Genomic DNA, 20,621 nt, shown 5'->3' with positions numbered 1-20,621 from the left:
CTCCCAGATTATGTTGGACTGTGTTATGTAAAATAATATTCTGAAAAGGCTGGATGTTTTCCCAAGGCGAATTCAGTGGCATTGAATGGCAAGATGAATATTATTCATCTTGAAGCATAATAAACTCAGTCCGACGTCCATATATCCAATTTGGTTTTACCATGAAGTATTTTTATTTTTTCATCCTGCACTGCATGTGCATTCAATTGGACTGTATATTTATTATTATTTGTTATTTCCGTGCGGCAAAGTGCAGTCTAGAGACCTCTCCAGGGGCTTTGAGGTTCTAGGTGGTCCCCAGCTAAATCATTGATCATTAGGACCCAAATGGACCCCTATAGGTCTGTAACAACATGTACAAATGAACCTCACAGGTCTATTTGGTTCCATTTGTCCAGTTGCAGAGTAATGAGGGACTGTGGCCTATGGGCCTATAATTAATGCATACCAAACTTAGCCTGGTGGAACCACTCCCCCTTGCGGGACAACATTTGCTGAACTCAATACTGCCGCAATCTGGCAGTCAGGTTTATATTATTAAATACCAAACTGGGGGTCTCTGAAATTGAAAAGTATGAGAACCACTGATTTACACATGCTCACATTAGTCTCCTCCTCTCTCTTTCCCCTCACTTACCACTTTCTTCAGGATTTCATCAGGTACATTCCTCTTGTGCGCACAGACAGCATAGGCAGATGAATGGCTGAAGATGACTGGAGCTGTGGACATGTCCAGCACCTGGTTCATCACCTTCACTGTGACATGGGCCAGGTCAATCAGCATCCCAAGGCGGTTCATTTCCTTCACCAGTTGCTATTGTTATAGGCAAGCAGGGTGACACAGACAGTATATATTGTTATTAACCACATGAACCCAACATCCCTAGTCAGGGGATACCAGCTGTCAACACAGCATATAGGTGTAGTGGATAATTCATAGACCATCCTCCTTATATGTCTGACTGTGTGATAGTTCATGTATTTGGTCATGATCATCAGTTTAGCCATGTTGAAGGACATTCAGACAGTTGGAGACTGAAACTACGGTGCGGTGATTCTAGCTGGAAATTGGTGGAATAAAATAAGGTGGGGTGATACACTTTTAAGCAGGTAATCTATAGGCCTACTGTATGTTTTCGTCACAATGCGACACCTTGTGAGCTTGTAGATGTGCCTTTTTTTTTTTTGGTTTTGAGATTTGTTTTAAAATTTAAATTATTTTTGGGAACATTTCTAAATTTCAATACAGCAGTGTTGATATGTAATTTATAATATCTTTGAATATTTAAGTGTTTGTAAAGCAAATTCTCTGGTACATGCTCAAGTACAAATTTTAATGAGCAAAGGCATCTTGTAGTTGAGTAATATTTGAATAATATTAGAGTATCTATACTTTGACTCAAGTACTGGGGTTGACTACTTTGTCCACCACTGGATATGAAATTAAAGTTATTTTCCCAAACTTGTTTTAACTAACCTTCCCAAATGGAGACAGTCCATCGTGTTCAGAAACCTCTGAACCAGTATCAACAAGCCAGTTATCGGCCCTGAGGGATAGATAGATAGATAGATAGATAGATAGATAGATAGATAGATAGATAGATAGATAGATAGATAGATAGATAGATAGATAGATAGATAGATAGATAGATAGATAGATAGATAGATAGATAGATGTAAGTGAACAACAAACAGTTGCATATATCTTCACATTGATTGTCTGCTATAGCAAAATTGCAGATAAGCAAAAAAAAAAAAATGCAGCCATGCAGATGAATCTAACTTCTGACTCAAATGTTGGTAGTGATGTTGCACATTGTTGCAGGGTTGTTGTTTTGGCATGTTGGTTAGCTACTCCAGGTGTTAGGTACTTCCACACTCATCGTTTTTGTCATTTCGTCATTTTTTTCAAATCCTCAAAAATGATGAAAAACGGCGCGCTATAGTATGCCGTACGATATGGGCTATAGCCCATGGTCCAAAATGATGAGAAACGAGGCTAACTTTTTTTTTCAAAATTTCAAAAACATGGGCTATAACCCATCGTTTTTGTCATTTCGTCATTTTTTTCAAATCCTCAAAAATGATGAAAAACGGCGCGCTATAGTATGCCGTACGATATGGGCTATAGCCCATGGTCCAAAATGATGAGAAACGAGGCTAACTTTTTTTTTCAAAATTTCAAAAACATGGGCTATAACCCATCGTTTTTGTCATTTTTTTCAAATCCTCAAAAATGATGAAAAACGGCGCGCTATAGTATGCCGTACGATATGGGCTATAGCCCATGGTCCAAAATGATGAGAAACGAGGCTAACTTTTTTTTTCAAAATTTCAAAAAACATGGGCTATAACCCATCGTTTTTGTCATTTCGTCATTTTGTATGTAGGACTAGTAGCATTCCAAAGTTTGTGCTATTGCCATAGAGAATGCATTGGGCGTTTAAGGTAAATAACTCAGAAACTACAAAAATTAGTGTGTGTGTGTGTGTGTGTGTGTGTGTGTGTGTGTGTGTGTGTGTGTGTGTGTGTGTGTGTGTGTGTGTGTGTGTGTGTGTGTGTGTGTGTGTGTGCGTGTGTGTGTGTGTGTGTGTGTGTGTGTGTGTGCGCGCACGCACGCAGATTTCAGATTAGGCCTTTTCAAAGAAATAGTCCATTCCTCCTTTGTACTTAATGAACCTTTTTATCTGTATTAGTGGTAGAGTGGTTAAAGGTATAAGGATAGCTAATGAGACCTTCAGCTGTGTAATAATTTACCAGCGACATCAGAGAGGGTAGCGGTCTTGCTGCAGGTGACATAGTCGTTGTAGAAGTTCACCATGACGATGCCTTTCTTTGCACTCTGCAGAAACATGTTTGTGAGAATAACATTAATTTAATTCAGATGCTCCGAAGCCTCACTCCAGTTCCCATGACATGATACTAACCCATTTCGGGAGGGAACCCCTTTTGGTGTTAGCATTATGCTATGCTTTAGCTATTGAAAAATAGCAGATCTACAAGCTCATAGCGAGCCACCGAGTGGCGCGCTATGAGCTTGTAGGTCTGCTATTTTTGAAAAATCGAAGAACGACTGACATAGAAAGCTTTTTCAGAAAACTGTCAGGATGAGACACTTTTAGAATCTGATCTCAGGTCAAAATGGGTGAAGCCAATGTCCGTGCAACCACTTTTAGATGCTCAGAAGCCTCGATCCAGTTGCCATGACACGATACTATTAAACCAGACTCATTTAGGGAGAAAATGAGACCCTGAGTGTTCAAGATCCTTCAATTTGTTTTACTTTGATGAGTAGAAATACTCATCAAAATGCTCAAATCTGTCAGAATTGGTCAAACTAAAAAAAAAAAAACAATCTCATAAACATAATGTAGGATTTAATTCATGTTAATTCATGTTGCGGAGAAAAATAATTTGCATACACAACGTCCCCACCACATCAGGACATTGTGGTACTCAGTTAAAAACGGCTTTAGAACCCAGACAGAAATGACATGCTGCAGCGGTTATATCAGAGTGGTGATTTAGGCTCAAACCATTAGAAATATGTTTGAGGCACATAAGCAATATGATATTAAATGTTAAAAGCAGATTTAAAATGCATGTTGTTCTAAAAAAAAAACGCACTTGCACACACACACACACACACACACACACACACACACACACACACACACACACACACACACACACACACACACACACACACACACACACACACACACACACACACCTATCAGCTGTCAGAGATAACAAGCAACAGTTGAAGGACGTTCCACATCCAGGTTGAATGGATGTGCACAAGGAGAGGGCTCTGAGAGTATCAATATTGTATTGTGGTGGACATTTTCAGACTTGACTCTCCCTCCCAGATTATGTTGGACTGTGTTATGTAAAATAATATTCTGAAAAGGCTGGATGTTTTCCCAAGGCGAATTCAGTGGCATTGAATGGCAAGATGAATATTATTCATCTTGAAGCATAATAAACTCAGTCCGACGTCCATATATCCAATTTGGTTTTACCATGAAGTATTTTTATTTTTTCATCCTGCACTGCATGTGCATTCAATTGGACTGTATATTTATTATTATTTGTTATTTCCGTGCGGCAAAGTGCAGTCTAGAGACCTCTCCAGGGGCTTTGAGGTTCTAGGTGGTCCCCAGCTAAATCATTGATCATTAGGACCCAAATGGACCCCTATAGGTCTGTAACAACATGTACAAATGAACCTCACAGGTCTATTTGGTTCCATTTGTCCAGTTGCAGAGTAATGAGGGACTGTGGCCTATGGGCCTATAATTAATGCATACCAAACTTAGCCTGGTGGAACCACTCCCCCTTGCGGGACAACATTTGCTGAACTCAATACTGCCGCAATCTGGCAGTCAGGTTTATATTATTAAATACCAAACTGGGGGTCTCTGAAATTGAAAAGTATGAGAACCACTGATTTACACATGCTCACATTAGTCTCCTCCTCTCTCTTTCCCCTCACTTACCACTTTCTTCAGGATTTCATCAGGTACATTCCTCTTGTGCGCACAGACAGCATAGGCAGATGAATGGCTGAAGATGACTGGAGCTGTGGACATGTCCAGCACCTGGTTCATCACCTTCACTGTGACATGGGCCAGGTCAATCAGCATCCCAAGGCGGTTCATTTCCTTCACCAGTTGCTATTGTTATAGGCAAGCAGGGTGACACAGACAGTATATATTGTTATTAACCACATGAACCCAACATCCCTAGTCAGGGGATACCAGCTGTCAACACAGCATATAGGTGTAGTGGATAATTCATAGACCATCCTCCTTATATGTCTGACTGTGTGATAGTTCATGTATTTGGTCATGATCATCAGTTTAGCCATGTTGAAGGACATTCAGACAGTTGGAGACTGAAACTACGGTGCGGTGATTCTAGCTGGAAATTGGTGGAATAAAATAAGGTGGGGTGATACACTTTTAAGCAGGTAATCTATAGGCCTACTGTATGTTTTCGTCACAATGCGACACCTTGTGAGCTTGTAGATGTGCCTTTTTTTTTTTTGGTTTTGAGATTTGTTTTAAAATTTAAATTATTTTTGGGAACATTTCTAAATTTCAATACAGCAGTGTTGATATGTAATTTATAATATCTTTGAATATTTAAGTGTTTGTAAAGCAAATTCTCTGGTACATGCTCAAGTACAAATTTTAATGAGCAAAGGCATCTTGTAGTTGAGTAATATTTGAATAATATTAGAGTATCTATACTTTGACTCAAGTACTGGGGTTGACTACTTTGTCCACCACTGGATATGAAATTAAAGTTATTTTCCCAAACTTGTTTTAACTAACCTTCCCAAATGGAGACAGTCCATCGTGTTCAGAAACCTCTGAACCAGTATCAACAAGCCAGTTATCGGCCCTGAGGGATAGATAGATAGATAGATAGATAGATAGATAGATAGATAGATAGATAGATAGATAGATAGATAGATAGATAGATAGATAGATAGATAGATAGATAGATAGATAGATAGATAGATAGATAGATGTAAGTGAACAACAAACAGTTGCATATATCTTCACATTGATTGTCTGCTATAGCAAAATTGCAGATAAGCAAAAAAAAAAAAATGCAGCCATGCAGATGAATCTAACTTCTGACTCAAATGTTGGTAGTGATGTTGCACATTGTTGCAGGGTTGTTGTTTTGGCATGTTGGTTAGCTACTCCAGGTGTTAGGTACTTCCACACGATTTGACTACACATCATAACAATCTCAGCAGGAATCCGCAACAAAAGAGGCACTTTGACCAGCCACTCAATAAAAGTGCACACAGACGTGGCCCGAGGCTGAATGAGTGTGTGTGTGTGTGTGTGTGTGTGTGTGTGTGTGTGTGTGTGTGTGTGTGTGTGTGTGTGTGTGTGTGTGTGTGTGTGTGTGTGTGTGTGTGTGTGTGTGTGTGTGTGTGCATGTGAGAGAGAGATATTGCTTTGTCCTACCATGGTGTGTTACAGGAGTGTGTGAGGGTGAGGTAGCGGACTCCCAGGTGGTACATGACACGCAGGGTGGCCAGGCTGCTGTCCAGAGAGTGACCTCCTTCCACTCCAATCAGACTGGCTGTCTTGTTTTGACGGAAGGCCTCCCTGATGTCTGTGGAAGAGTACAGACACTAAAGCAACCATACATGATGTCTGTGGAGGAGTACAGACACTAAAGCAACCATACATGATGTCTGTGGAGGAGTACAGACACTAAAGCAAGTTATGATGTCTGTGGAGGAGTACAGACACTAAACTAAAGCAACCATACATGAAGCAGCTGGCTGGGGAACTGAGATCAAAGTAGCATTAGCACTGTGGTGGATAGCAAAAGTACTGTACATAAGTAGAGTATCTGTACTTTGCTTGAGTGTTTGCATTTTTGGATACTTTCTGTGACTTTCACGCTGCTACATTTCAAGGGAAAAGGTACATTATGAATGAACCAGTTAATCTGTATTTAAAATATAGTGAAATAGCAGTAGAAATCTACAAACTACAAGCAATAGAAATCTACAAGCTCAGAACGCATTGTGATGGGACACATTTGTGAGCTTGTAGATCTGCTATTTTCACTATTATTGGTATTCGTTGAAGATTTCTGGGATAAGTACTGGAGTACTCCTGTATTTTAACTCGAGTACAAATTTGACAGAGCCGCTTTCACTTTCACCAAGTACCACTGGGGTTGAGTACTTTGTCCATCACTGGCAGTCTCACCTTGGCTGCTGGTGGCAAACATGAATGTCTCCGGGTATTTATGACACATCCTGTGGACAACATCGATCTGTTCCAGAGTCTGCCTGACAGCGTCTTTATACTGACTGTCACATGGGACGTAGGCAGACCAGAACTAAAAGAGGACACAAGGCAATACAATGTTTAGTATGTCTCTCAAGCCAGACACACTCTTCCACTGTCTTCACCTTGCAAAAGTTGCGACAGGAAGCAGTAAACTAGTTTGTCATTTCTGTTCATGGAAATATATTTAACAATATACATCCACTTTATTTTTTTAATCATTTTCAGCTCACTGATGTATAGACTTTTTGGCACAACCATTTGAAAATCCAGTGAGCTAACACTCTGTCTCAAGAGAGTAGGCCTAGTATCTTCAGAATGAGCAGAGGTTATGAGCATGTACATTTGTGATACAATACACAGTAAAACCCTGCATTTATTTAAGAGTGTACAAATGTAACCAAGTGGACCTGTGAGCGTCCATCTAAGAAGATGACATGCGCGGCCCGAACCACAAGTTTGGTTACATTTGAACACTCCCAGTTACAAATGTATAAATGAACACCAAGGATTTTACAGTGATAAGCTTTATTTGCTAGTTTTGTAAATGTTATGTCATGCTTTATATAGTAATAGGGCACAGCTTTCCCAATAACCAAAATACTGTCAGATCACAGAACGCCTGGATGAATGGGGCCAAGAAAGATACACTCATTCAGATCAGATGACAAGGGAGTGTACTGTCATGGTAATTCCACTGCATGCTTCTAATATTTGTCATGAGTGAGAGTAATCACAATCACAGATTAATATACAAATCTGGTTTCATGTTTGCAAGAATTGGAGAGCATGTCTTGACGCCTCTGATTGTCTCACATTGTAAAGTTACATACTTTATTAGATCTCACATTCTTGCACATATGCACACATGGCATCAACGCATGGTGTTGTGTGCAGGCACACTACACTCTGTCTTTCTTTTATCATTCATTTTTTTAAGAGCCTGCCCAGGGACTACAGACGAAATTTAGCTTTGGCTAACTCTGTCCCATTTACATTGAGGTGAAAACTGACATGTTGATTAATGAGCTTTGTCCCTGTCAAATAAATAAATAAAGAAATAAATAGCCACTTGAGAGATCTCTACCTATACATCTGGTGACCGTGACATCTAATTTCAATGTACTGTAGGGGCTAAACCTGAGTGGAACAATTAGATTTTCTTTTAAATAAGACTTTAGAGTGGTCCTTCATAGTGGGATGGTATCCAGGATTGGATTTATAATAGCACTAGTTGTCTCTGCCCTTCAAGCCCATAAATTGGATTTTAATGTCCCTAGACATAGCCTATCAGTAAGTGGATTTCTCTGATCGTCTGACTACACAAGAGTATACGGGCTAGGCCTTTCACAAACACCTGTCTTCACCGTCATCCTGCCTGCTGAATGCCTGAATTGTAAATTGTTATAATTGGCGAGAGAAGATGTTATTAAAGGGCTCATGAGATTATCCGGGACAGTACACACTACACACCACACCCCAGTCCATGGACATTGTGATCTCTTGCATTCTGGCAAGTGTTATAGGAGGATGTACTGACCCACACCGCCAGACTAGAGAATAACTTATTTCCCCCGAGCAGTCTACTGCTCATTCTAAGCTCTTTCAGCTTTGAAAATAACTCAACTCAGACTAGATAAACGTATTGGGGTGCCTTTAGATGAAAAAAGGACAAATCATACAAACAGTATATCACAATATAATAACATTCTACCTCGGCATACTGCGTCTACTGCGCATTTGTGTGTGCATGCGTGTGTGTGCATGCGTGTGTGTGTGTGTGTGTGTGTGTGTGTGTGTGTGTGTGTGTGTGTGTGTGTGTGTGTGTGTGTGTGTGTGTGTGTGTGTGTGTGTGTGTGTGTGTGTGTGCGCGCGTACCTGTGCCCCCAGCCGCCCCTCCTTAATCTTGGGAATGTTAGTGTGTGTATTGTTGAGTGTGTTCAGATCCACTTTGTTCAGCTGGTTATTGAACTGCTTCCTTAACTGCCACGGCAGGTCATTATGGCTGAACAATCAGAAGGCAAAGGGCACACACACTTACATTATGCATTGTAGAGCTCATCTCCTTTACAGGCTCATCATAACATAAACACATATGACTTCTCACATTCTGCCTGGTCAGCGCGGCAAATGACTTACAGCTGTTGCTTTTACTGCGGAATGTGAGCGTTTACTGGCTGCTGCTTAGTGCACACAGCACGTTGTTGGTATCATTGCTGAAACCTCTTAACTTTTTATGTTGTTTCGTAAATGAATGTCTTACTTTGTAATATTACAGTGTCACACAAAAGTAGCAAAGATCAAAATGTGTCACGATGTGGTTTCGAGCTTGTAGATCTGCTATATTTTGGCTACTTTTTCATTTGAATCCTGAAAATTATCCGTTTTGGACATACCAGTATGAGGTTTCCACCCGACAGCAACGACATGCACTGTAACTTAACATTGTGCATGAGGTACAAAATGACAGTAGACTGAAAATGTCTTGATTACCGGTAAATTGTTTACTGTTAACATTGCATTTACTTCCTCTAGCATCAGTCTTAGCCACTTGAACCATAGTGTCCCTATACAACATGAACATTTGGCAAACATAGCAGATCTACAAGATCACAAAGTATATAAATATTTGTTGTGGAAGGAAGTAGGGGGCCTAGTATAGACCCCTTCATGGGGTCTCCGGGTAAACTCAGCATAAAAGGGTTTAAGTTGTTAGGAGTCACTTACCCATCGATGAGCGGCGTCTCAGACATGAGCTGTAGAGCCCTGGTCATGTATGTGTCCTCGGCTGAGAGCTGTGGGAGGATGCATGATATGACACACAACACCCTATACACATGCACAACTCCTGGCAACATTTCTCGCTCCTTACTAGTGCAGTGCACCCTTAATGAAGATACTTTCCTCTCCACTCCTTAACCACTGGTACAATTCCGACAAAAGCACAGGCAACGCTATGTGACCTTGACTTGACCTCTAACCTCTAAGGTATCTGGAGAAACTTTTCTGCAACTGCCTCAAAGTTGTGGCTGCTCCCTCTGCACCGTTGACTGTCTGTTCCAACCGTTTACAAATGTTTGTATTCTCCCTGAACTCCTCTCTGTCTCCTCTTCCAGAATTCTTGTGGGTTTTAGCTGGAGTCTATTGCTCCTCCTCCCTTATCACTCTTTATATATTTTCCAGTCATAAATCTGGTAGTTTATGCTGTAACTAACACGTGGGTTAATGTGTAAAGTTCCTGATGACCGGCTTGCTAAGCAGACCCATAGTCCTAGTTTATATATAAACAAAGTAGACTAAATTTGATGTGTCATTCCTGTGGTCTCATCACACTGCCTACAAGCTTGAGGCAGGGTCTCCTCATGTCTTCCCAAATTCCGGTTCGCTTTTGCTGTAAAGGCTCCTCAGCTTTTATTGCCTGAGCTTCTCAAACTATAGTAAACGCAGTACTATCTTTTAAATCTCTTCACTTTTATAAAGACTTATAATCCCTTTGATTCCTCTCCTTGTTTTATTATTTACAATATGTCCTTTCTTTTGTTTCCTCCTGGCCAGATCTTAATCTATTTTATGGAGTTGGAACAACAGATGTTCAGGAAGAGGAGAAATGCACATTGGCCCTGCCCTTCATGCCACTCTCCGCCCTCCACATCAATCTATACCTGTCCCCATTTAAACTCTCTTCTCTCTTCTCAGGTTGATGCTGGGGGTTATCGTCCATGCGCACCCATACGACGAGTGCCATACGACCTCCTCCCCAAAGACTCCAGGGTCGGCGACCCCCCCCTGGAAACACATCTGCATCCTTCCTGGTATCCTTCCTTCATCCCTCCATTTCTTCACTGTCAATAAATCCCTTAAACCTCCCCAATGGTGTGTTTATTCCGACTAGTGAAATGACATATCTTCTTTGTAGTTGTATTGTGTCTTTTAATCTGTTCTGTGTTCTTTGTCATGTTTATAATTATCATTACCTCTTCCAAAAGAGTTATCTAAAGCCAAAGGGTCACCATGCAACTCATTGGGTCCAAACAGTTGCAAGGAGTTAACGCTAAAACAGTCTCAACCCTGTGGTTTGGGCCATTGAATTCCATGTGTTGAATCAGTAGGGTCAACATGAGTCAACTTGGGTCAACGTGCAACAAGTCATATCACACCGCAGGGACAACGCTAAAACCGTCTTGACCCTTTGGTGTAAAGGCTGTAAAGGCTCCTCAGCTTTTATTGCCTGAGCTTCTCAAACTATAGTAAACGCAGTACTATCTTTTAAATCTCTTCACTTTTATAAAGACTTATAATCCCTTTGATTCCTCTCCTTGTTTTATTATTTACAATATGTCCTTTCTTTTGTTTCCTCCTGGCCAGATCTTAATCTATTTTATGGAGTTGGAACAACAGATGTTCAGGAAGAGGAGAAATGCACATTGGCCCTGCCCTTCATGCCACTCTCCGCCCTCCACATCAATCTATACCTGTCCCCATTTAAACTCTCTTCTCTCTTCTCAGGTTGATGCTGGGGGTTATCGTCCATGCGCAACCATACGACGAGTGCCATACGACCTCCTCCCCAAAGACTCCAGGGTCGGCGAACTTCTGTTCACTATCAAGGACCACACCACCAATGGAAACATTTAACCATTTATTGAAATAGGAAGGAAGGCATGGTTATGATTAGACAGATGGCCCACGACGGGCCAGCGGCGGCGGCGGGGATTGAGCCGAGGTGGGGAAGCCTCGGGGACCCGGCTTGCTCCCGAGGCACGTCAGACCCCCTTCAGGAACCTGTAGGATGAGAAATGGGGTGGGGGGGAGGGGTGACAAGAAATGAGAACAGGGGACAGCCAAGGTTAGATGGGCTGGTTATATATGGGTGGAGGTGGCTTGATTGGAGGTGGCTGATAGGCGGTGGAGGTAGCTGTATTGGAGGTGTGGTCCTGCTCCTGAACTTCAGCTATTCTAGCACCATAAAGAATTCATGCCAGTGGCGGAAGGTTCCTATAACGACAGTGGGTGCCCACCCGCCCCGCAGCGGGGGAAAAACAGATTTATTTGGTACTTTATTTACAGTTTGCTAATAAACACAGTGGTGTGCTTTCAGTTCACAACGAACACATTAAATTGTTTCAGCATCTTGTTTCAACAATTAAATTGTTTCAGCCATAAGCAGCGGGTGGATTTTACCTTTTAGGTAGGCTAGAATTGTGTGGGACGACGACGACGATGATTTATTTATTTATTTCCCCCAGATGGTCTAACAATGTCATGATTTGACCAATTTATTACCAATCTCGTACACCATTGCTCACGAAAGCAAGATCCTTGACCCAATTACAGCCACTGCATCTTACCTTTTAAGTAGTAAAAGTAAAAGTATATTAGCCTTTATATTATTTTATCATATTTATATTATGGATTTCCTGATGCCACATTCAGATTCTTGTTGACTCCTTGTTCGGTCTCCATGCTGTCTGCCTCCAGCCCCAAACTCGCAATAATGAGAGGTCTATTTAGATTTTAGTTTACATGCAGCTGCTTCGATATCAGTGTGGCCTTGACCTAGTGGAAGTGCAGAGAAAGAATGTTATCAACAGGCTGCCATAACAACGCCAGGTGCTTTCCCAGCTCCAATGGCCATCAATGTGCGGAACAGAGGAGATTAATTCTACGTCACGATACGATTTCTTGTTTATTACAACACGAAATCACAACCAAGTTCACTGCCTGTCTGCAGCTTAAGGCTACTTTTACGTTTGGTGATAAAGACACGTAGCCTACATTTCACACAGTCCAATTTGAAATGGCTTCCTGAGTAACTAATAGAATCAGTATAGTATAGTATTAAAAAGTAGGAAATTATACTGTAAGTATAAAGCAGGTCACTTCAGGTGTTCACATTGTGAATAGCACTGGGTGTGAATATGTGATCATCTGTTGCACAGACAAGTTAGATCACCAAAATATAGATTGCAGACGCTCTTCTACATCATCTCATTCCGTCCAATCACAATTTGCGTCCTCATTTGTCTTCAATGTTTGTGTTTACACACTTTTGTCTTCAATGTTTGTGTTTACACACTTTTGTCTTCAATGTTTGTGTTTACACACTTTTGTCTTCAATGTTTGTGATGTATTCTGTATTCTGTATTCCTGATTCCTGCGTTCTGCTCCAGTGTATGATTTTTGCTTTGATTTTCCGGAGTTCAACTTCAGTGTATTACTTCAATACTTTTGAAATCTGCCCTTGTTGGCTGTGACTCTGCATATGGGTTCAACTCTCTCTGCATCATGACATGTAATCCAACATTACTGCTGTAAAATTATATTCACACAATGTCTGAAACTTCAGAATGTCACCAATCATAGCCCTACTTGTATTTCAATGTATCCCAGTGAGAATTCCACTTTAGTTACATCTCAAATCATTAGCATTGAATAAATACAATTCATTGTATTGAAATAAATGCATGCGCACGCACACGCGCGCGCGCGCACACACACACACACACACACACACACACACACACACACACACACACACACACACACACACACACACACACACACACACACACACACACACACAATACTTTTTGTCCTCTTCTCATTCACGGTTCACATTGCAATAATAACTTTATCCCTGAAGTTAACAGAGGAAAAGAGTCATTCAAGGAGTTTGGTGACGACAGTTCCTGTCAATGCCATGTACATAATCCTTACAGGTGAGCTAGTCTGTCAGTGTTTTATTTATTCATAACTTAAGCTTTAGCCACAAACGTCCTATCCTGCAGTTTCCTGAAGCATTCAGCAGCACGCTATAGAAAATATTCTAGCGAACCATGGCATATAGCTAGATGGACTCTCGCCTTGGACAGTGTACTGTGTGTCATCCACCTGAAGCCAGGTTATGCTTTATTGAAAGGGACGAAGTCGGCTGTCATGCACTGCATTGCTCTAGTTACTAGAGCAATGCAGTGCATGACAGCCAACCTCGTCCCTTTCAAGTTCATGTAATACTGTTCATGTCATAATGCTGCTACTAAGCATCATTATGCTTATACACACACAGCAACGTGAACACCTGTTTCATTCTCCAATAAAATGCAGATTATATCTGAAATTATAATCAAATATGTGTTGCTGTTAGCAGGACATTCACTGCAGGGGTGTTTCCTGGGGGCAGGAGAGAGGATGTGACCCGTGTGCCAGAAAGGATCAAAGCCACGCACAATGCAGACCTCGAGGAAAACACTGAACTCATGGCCGCAAGTGAATGTTCTCGGGCACGTGTGCACGCATGCACACACACGTCCCTCTTGTGAATACGATATCTCATTTTGTACAAACATCCACTTGGACTCAAGGATGCGTTGATCAGTGGTCAAAGGCATTACAGAACATTCACACAAATGGTTTAATATAATAAAATGACAAAATTAATATTTTGTTGGTCAAAGTTGACAGTGAATTTACGTTCCATCCAGGGACAAATTAGCCATTGGGCCAGTGGGGCCGTGGCCCAGAGGCCCTTGGCTCTCAGGGGCCCTTCAGCAAAATTGGACCGTAAAATAAAACAATCTACCTGAAAATAGATAGCTATAAGTGAAGAGCAATTTCCGCAATTTCCGCAATTTCCGCAATTTCCGCAATTTCCGCAATTTCCATTTCCGCAATTTCCATTTCCGCAATTTCCACCATTTCCGCAATTTCCGCAATTACCATTTCCTCAATTTCCGCAATTTCCATTTCCGCATTTCCGCAATTTCCATTTGGTACCCGCGTGGTACTGGGGTTGACACCCTGAAAAGGGCTCCTGAGGCCCTTCATTGGCTGTTGATTTTGTTAAATTTAGGTCGAAAAGATGAGAAAAACATGGAAAAAGACAAAAAAATCGTGCGCACGCACCCTATGGGGGCCCTGAAAAAATTACTGGCCCAGGGGCCCTCATGGGGGTTAATCCGTCCCTGGTTCCATCCCTTTCTTGTGAGCACGATATCTCAGGAGTGCCTGCAGAGAATTTCATTACATCTGACTCAAACATCCACTTGACTCTAGGAAGAACAATGTGTGTGCAATTGTGCATGCGCATGTGTGTGAGTCTTGTTTACTGTAAATCGCTTTGGATTAAGAGTCTGATAAATGCCTAAATTGTAATTTGTAAATTGTGTAGCATGTGCATGTGCGTACAGTATTTGTGTGTGTGTGTGTGTGTGTGTGTGTGTGTGTGTGTGTGTGTGTGTGTGTGTGTGTGTGTGTGTGTGTGTGTGCGTGCGAGCATGCATGTGAGCAGTGAACACGTGTACATGCACACGTTCACACACTCCAAGCTATTTGGGATGGGGGTGTAGCGGGGAAGTGGAGCCTGAATCATCTGGAGTGAGATAGAGTGAGAGAGAGAGAGAGAGAGAGAGAATGAGAGAGAGAGAGAGAGAGAATGAGAGCGAGAGCGAGAGAGAGAGAGAATGAGAGCGAGAGAACGAGAGAGAGAGAGAGAGAGAGAGAGAGAGAGAGAGAGAGAGAGAGAGAGAGAGAGAGAGAGAGAGAGAATGAGAGTGGGGAAAGTGGAAAGCGAAGGACAGTGAGGTGGAAAACGGAATCAGAGTGATGAAGAACTAAGGTGTGATGACTAGGCTTTAACATGGGGTTGTGTTGTATTTAGCTGTGTGTGTGCACTTACAGTATCTCCTCTACGCTCTATTCATAATAGAATTTGTAGGGCAGGACAGTTCTATAGTGACATACTGGATTGCTTTTTCATTCTCCACAGTGGCTCATCTTGAACTGTGACCATGCTGGTAAGCACATTCTAAATGAAACTGCAGGTTGTTTGTTTACATTATATTTATTTTTATTTTTATCATGCAGCAACCTTTGTAAATAGGTTGGTAGTAAAGCTGAAGATGATGACTCTGAGTCTGAACATACTAACATTCAGGGGGGTGAAAGAAGAAAAATGCTTCTATTCACACACAGCAATAACAGTGTAACATTATTCAGGTTGGTTAGGCTGGGTTCTTCTGAAATGACAATGGGTTGTCATAACAGTAGGCTACTAAGAGCTTTTAAAATCTATGGTGATATTCTGTCAACTTGTTAAAATCTTTCCTGTAATTGCAACCATTTTCCAAGTATGTTAATCTACATTTTACAATTAGAACAGTAATTTAGTTATAAAAAAAGAATAACTGAGGGTATTTAGCCCTTCTTCATGTTATTTACAATGAAGATATATTATGGAATAGTCCTCCTTTGCAATAACACTGTGTTGAGTGCAGAGATACCATAGCTGAACAAGATGATTGTCACAGTATGTGCCACCCATATGTGAAGGATCTCATTCTGCTCAAAGGATTTGGCATACTGGTGGCTTTAGGCCAGTGGTTCTCAAACGTTTTCATGTCAAGGACCCCCAAACTGATATGTATTTGGCCGCGGACCCCCATCTGAAAAGTTTTTTTTTGCTATAGTCTGTTTTTTTGCCCTATAAGAGAAGAATATTAAAATCATTAAACATTTTCCAAACATTCGCAATATATCTAAAACATATTTTAAAATAGCATCTGCTATTTTTGAATAGCCAACTTATAAATAAATAAAGTTGTTAAAATTGTGACACTACTAACAAATTTAGCTGTGTGCCCCCTGGGGGTCCCTAAACAGCTGAAGATTTTCAGATGGGGATCCGTGTGACCAAATATATATCAATTTTATAAGACCTCGTTCCTCCATCACTCAATGAGCCAGCCTTCTTATTGAACATGCATCAGCATGATAGATAATCATTTAGAGTACACTTGACGGTAACTTTAAACGTCAGGGACAGACAGAAAGTGAGACAGGGACAATCTTCTATTATCATTAAATAACGATAGCCTATATATAACATTTTTGTGTGACTACACTACCACTTTTATTATGGAAACCTTGGATCTCTTTTTGGGCGTGCTAATGTAGAGACTGTCTTTGTGGAACTCCCATCTTGTTTTAAAATATGCATACCGTAACCGGTAACCTGTTGCCTGTTAGATTGCAGATGTTATTTAACTTTGATGTGTGTTAAAGAGTTATTCAAGGTGAGGGATATTAATGTAATTGAAATGGAAAGCAATCATTATTTCTCCACACTTGACTGCAGTGCTGCACCTGATGATGATCTGCGTGTCATGATGAATAAACCTGTTCTCAACCGACGGCTTCTCACAAGGGTTGTACAATGTACCTAAATAAATTATAGACCTTCCTGGTCTAAATTTAACCATTTAGCCGTGCTGACTTGCTCAATGTACTGTAATGCAAGCCTACCCTTCCCCAGTCTCTAGTGAGCTCATTAAATTCAGCCCTATAGTCATCTACTGTATCACACATTCATATTGGGATCAGATATGACGTGAAAGTTTAGAAATAGCCTATCTACAGTATCTATAAATGCGCCACGTCTCTGTACGTCTGTAATCCACGTAACTCGAGAACTGTTCGCCCCACAGACTTCACACGTGTTCCCCACAGGGAGTGCAGTGCCCGGTAAAAGCCTATGCCCAGGCTCCGGACAGGGCCCAAATCCAGATCGCTCCTATAGATTTCCATTGATTGATTGATTGATTTATTAACAGTTTGCAGAATTACATTTCAAGCACAACTCAATACAAAGACTGTTAACTGGGGACTGCATGTAATTCAGACAGGGCATTAGCGTCTGCTCCCGTGCTTGCGGTTATGGTTAGGTTAGGAGATGAGGTGGGTTGTCATTTGTCGGACCAATGACTAGTCTGAACAACGTACTGCACCCCACTGTATATGTTTCTTTTACCTTTTTACCTCCTTTATGATGAATTCCTGTTCTGTTCTTTGGCTATATAGAAGTGTCTATTTGTACGTCTCTAAATGTTTTGATGAATTGAACAAGGTGGACCCTCTTGTAAACAAGTGTAATGCTTTATTGGGTCGTCCACTCACAGTTAACAGGGGTGCAGTGGGGAAAAATGGGTGGGGGGGATTCAGATTTTACGGGGGCCAGTTTCGAATTGCAGCCATCCTTAGGTGCCCTTTGAGAGCAGTTTTGAAGGAGTCAAGGGATTTGACTGTTGGTAGGGCATTCCACATTTTGGTGGCATAGGATGATAGGAGCGAAAATAATTTAGTCCCTTGTTTGTCCCGAATCTGGGTTGTACATGATTTGTTGCACTCCCTCTGGTGTTATGGGTGTGGACTTCGTTAACATTAAGGAAGTATTTAGTGATCATAAAATGATCACTAAGCCCACATACTGTACAATAACCCCTTGGAGATTCTGGATTTGTCCGAGGTCAGAATGAGATCAATGACAGTTTGAGTAGAATCACACACTCTTGTGGGTTGGGTAATTAGCTGACTGACACTATGCAGATCACAGAACCGACTGAATGACTTAAACACAGGTGCTTCCTTACGATGCATGTCTTTTATTATAACCCATGCTGGTCAGGCGGTCTAAATACGGTGCCCACTAATACTGATTTAGCTTTTTTTTTTTTATTAATTCAACCCACACAGTTTCAATTTCATCATGTTGCAAGTCAGTACGAGTAATGTATTCAGTATCTTGGTGAATATACATGCACACACCACCACCGTGTTTGTTTCTGTCATTTCTAATGACTGAGATATAAGGGTTTGAGGTCAGATGTAGACTCAGTTGCTGGCCAATATTGATGAGATCAGGGATCTCCATATATGGGCTTAACTGCAACAGCAGGTCGGCGATTGATAATTGTTACTGTATGCAATCCTACGGGCTAGGGCACTTGTCAGCAGGGAGTATTGGGCAGGAGTCTCTACGTCCTCCTGGTGGGGGCTCCTCATTTGCAGGCGAGTCAGTAACAATAGTCACAACACACAATGGGGAGGAAATAATTGGCATAATGACTAAATAGGGGATAAAATGGTATGAAAAGAAAAAATTATATCCACAAATGTCTGTATGGGTTGATGGCCCAAACAATCAGCTCACGGATGGAACAACATTTTCCATTTGTGACACTGTACAAATATAAGTGGTAGGGGGGGTGCAACAGAACGGCTTTTGTTGACCAACTTAATAACTACCTAAATTCACAGTGTTGTTGCTGTGAATAAATCATCCAACAGATCCTCTGTGTACTCTATGGTAATGGTTAATGGGGACAATGGTACAAGAGAGAGATGCATAAACATACGTCATTTGCATAAATATTGTCAGTAGTTTTAATTAATGATTTACGCAGTATGCAAACAAAAACCCATTGTTTTGAGACTATAGTAGGTGTAAAAATGCATTGATTATAGTACTGTGTTGCAACCGAATTCACTGCCTCTGTATACTTTTATGTCGTAATAGGACTATTTAACAATCCAGGTGGCAGTTTCCAGGAGCTTCTCCTAAGATACCTTGCCACCCACCCACCCATGCCAGGGAGAGACAACAATCCATGGGCCATGATGACTTCCTTGTTTGCCAACATCAGCATTTCAGGAAGTACCACACTTCTGCAGGACAAGGTTATTATAGTATATATATATATATATATATATATATATATATATATATATATATATATATATATATATATATATATATATATTCATACGTTTTGACTTTTGGTTTCATCTTTTTTTTAATGCATAGTTTGTTTGATTGATTGATTGAAATATTTATTAACAGTTTGCAGAATTACAGTACATTTCAAGCAAAACTCAATACACCTTGTTCAATTCATCAAAACATTTACAGTAGACGTACAAATAGACACTTCTATATAGCCAAAGAACAGAACAGGAATTCATCATAGAGGATCAAAAAGGGAAAAGAAACATACAGTATATACATGAGGGGATTCAGATTTTATCAACCTGTTCATAGACTATTTGAAAAGTATCTTGCCACTAATAAATTAATGTACGAGTTCCAATCTGGCTTCAGAACATCCCACTCCACTGACACTGAGTTTCTATTAGTTTTATTAATCAGGGTAGAGATTCAAGGTCAGAAAAAATAGCCAATCAACGAGGCATTTTGAGTTTGTAGATCAGCTAATTTTGCTACATTTCAAGACTAAAACGATATTATTTTTTTTGTTTTTAGTAACTTTTATGTTTTGTGTGAACCCTCGTTTTTGGTTCCAGTTACCGTCCCTAAAATGTTTTGTTAATTCTAGTTTTTGTTATTTCCGAAGTTTTAGTTATAGTTAACTATAATAATAAGCCTGCTGCAGGATGCCACAGACCTGCTTCCATCTGCCCAGTCACTAGCTCCTCTCTGCAACGTGTGTTGCTGTGGCGTCGTCAGTCATACCCTGGCAGTGGTGTTCATGGCCAGCCTGGCCTTCGCCATTGTGGTGGGAAATGTGGTCACCCTAACGGTCTTCATGCAAACAAGGCAATCCCGCACACCGCAGGGATACCTGAAAGGTAAACAATTTAACTTAATTTCAAGGGTCCCTAATTTAATATGTATTAGATTAGGCCACATACCCCATTTGTTACCTTTTTTTAATCTCTGGGACTCCAATCTACACTCTGTCTGTCTGTGTGTGTGTGTGTGTGTGTGTGTGTGTGTGTGTGTGTGTGTGTGTGTGTGTGTGTGTGTGTGTGTGTGTGTGTGTGTGTGTGTGTGTGTGTGTGTGTGTGCGTGCGTGCGTGCGTGCGTGCGTGCGTGCGTGCGTATAGCCATAAATATCTGCTGATGATGTTGTCAGCAGGTACATTTCTGAGATATCCAGAGCCCACCTCAGTCAGAATGAGCTGGTAGAAATGAAGCATTATTAAGGACCATAAGGT

At 41.0% G+C, this 20,621-nt stretch overlaps 2 protein-coding genes across 3 annotated transcripts in view; both read right to left on the bottom strand.

Moving 5' to 3' along the window:
* dpep1 (dipeptidase 1) overlaps positions 1 to 9,938 on the bottom strand; it is a 49,246-nt gene extending 39,308 nt beyond the window's left edge. The window contains exons 1-6 of the mRNA XM_080768653.1: positions 9,561 to 9,938; positions 8,712 to 8,838; positions 6,753 to 6,885; positions 5,994 to 6,144; positions 1,478 to 1,547; positions 638 to 814 (exon numbers count right to left, since the gene is read on the bottom strand). Of these exons, the coding sequence (XP_080624779.1) occupies positions 638 to 814; positions 1,478 to 1,547; positions 5,994 to 6,144; positions 6,753 to 6,885; positions 8,712 to 8,838; positions 9,561 to 9,691 (789 nt within the window). The 5' untranslated portion in view covers positions 9,692 to 9,938. The remainder of the gene's footprint in view (positions 1 to 637; positions 815 to 1,477; positions 1,548 to 5,993; positions 6,145 to 6,752; positions 6,886 to 8,711; positions 8,839 to 9,560) is intronic.
* A 1,576-nt stretch (positions 9,939 to 11,514) lies between these two features.
* Positions 11,515 to 20,621, bottom strand: part of dhodh (dihydroorotate dehydrogenase) — a 31,763-nt gene continuing 22,656 nt past the window's right edge. The window contains exons 9-10 of one of the 2 annotated variants that reach the window (XR_013965184.1): positions 20,069 to 20,245; positions 11,515 to 11,615 (exon numbers count right to left, since the gene is read on the bottom strand). Coding sequence is in view for 1 of the 2 variants with exons in the window: in XM_080780672.1 (XP_080636798.1) it covers positions 20,131 to 20,245 (115 nt within the window). In the remaining variant the exon portion in view is untranslated. Of the gene's footprint in view, positions 11,616 to 19,823; positions 20,246 to 20,621 lie in introns of those variants that run through there. The other variant, XM_080780672.1, reaches the window with a different exon arrangement.

Source organism: Protomyctophum bolini, assembly GCF_963924005.1.
Source record: "Protomyctophum bolini genome assembly, chromosome: 1".
In the NCBI taxonomy this organism is placed as follows: domain Eukaryota; kingdom Metazoa; phylum Chordata; class Actinopteri; order Myctophiformes; family Myctophidae; genus Protomyctophum; species Protomyctophum bolini.
The sequence above is the reverse complement of the archived record's forward strand: the minus strand, read 5'-3'. Positions and strand labels throughout refer to the sequence as shown.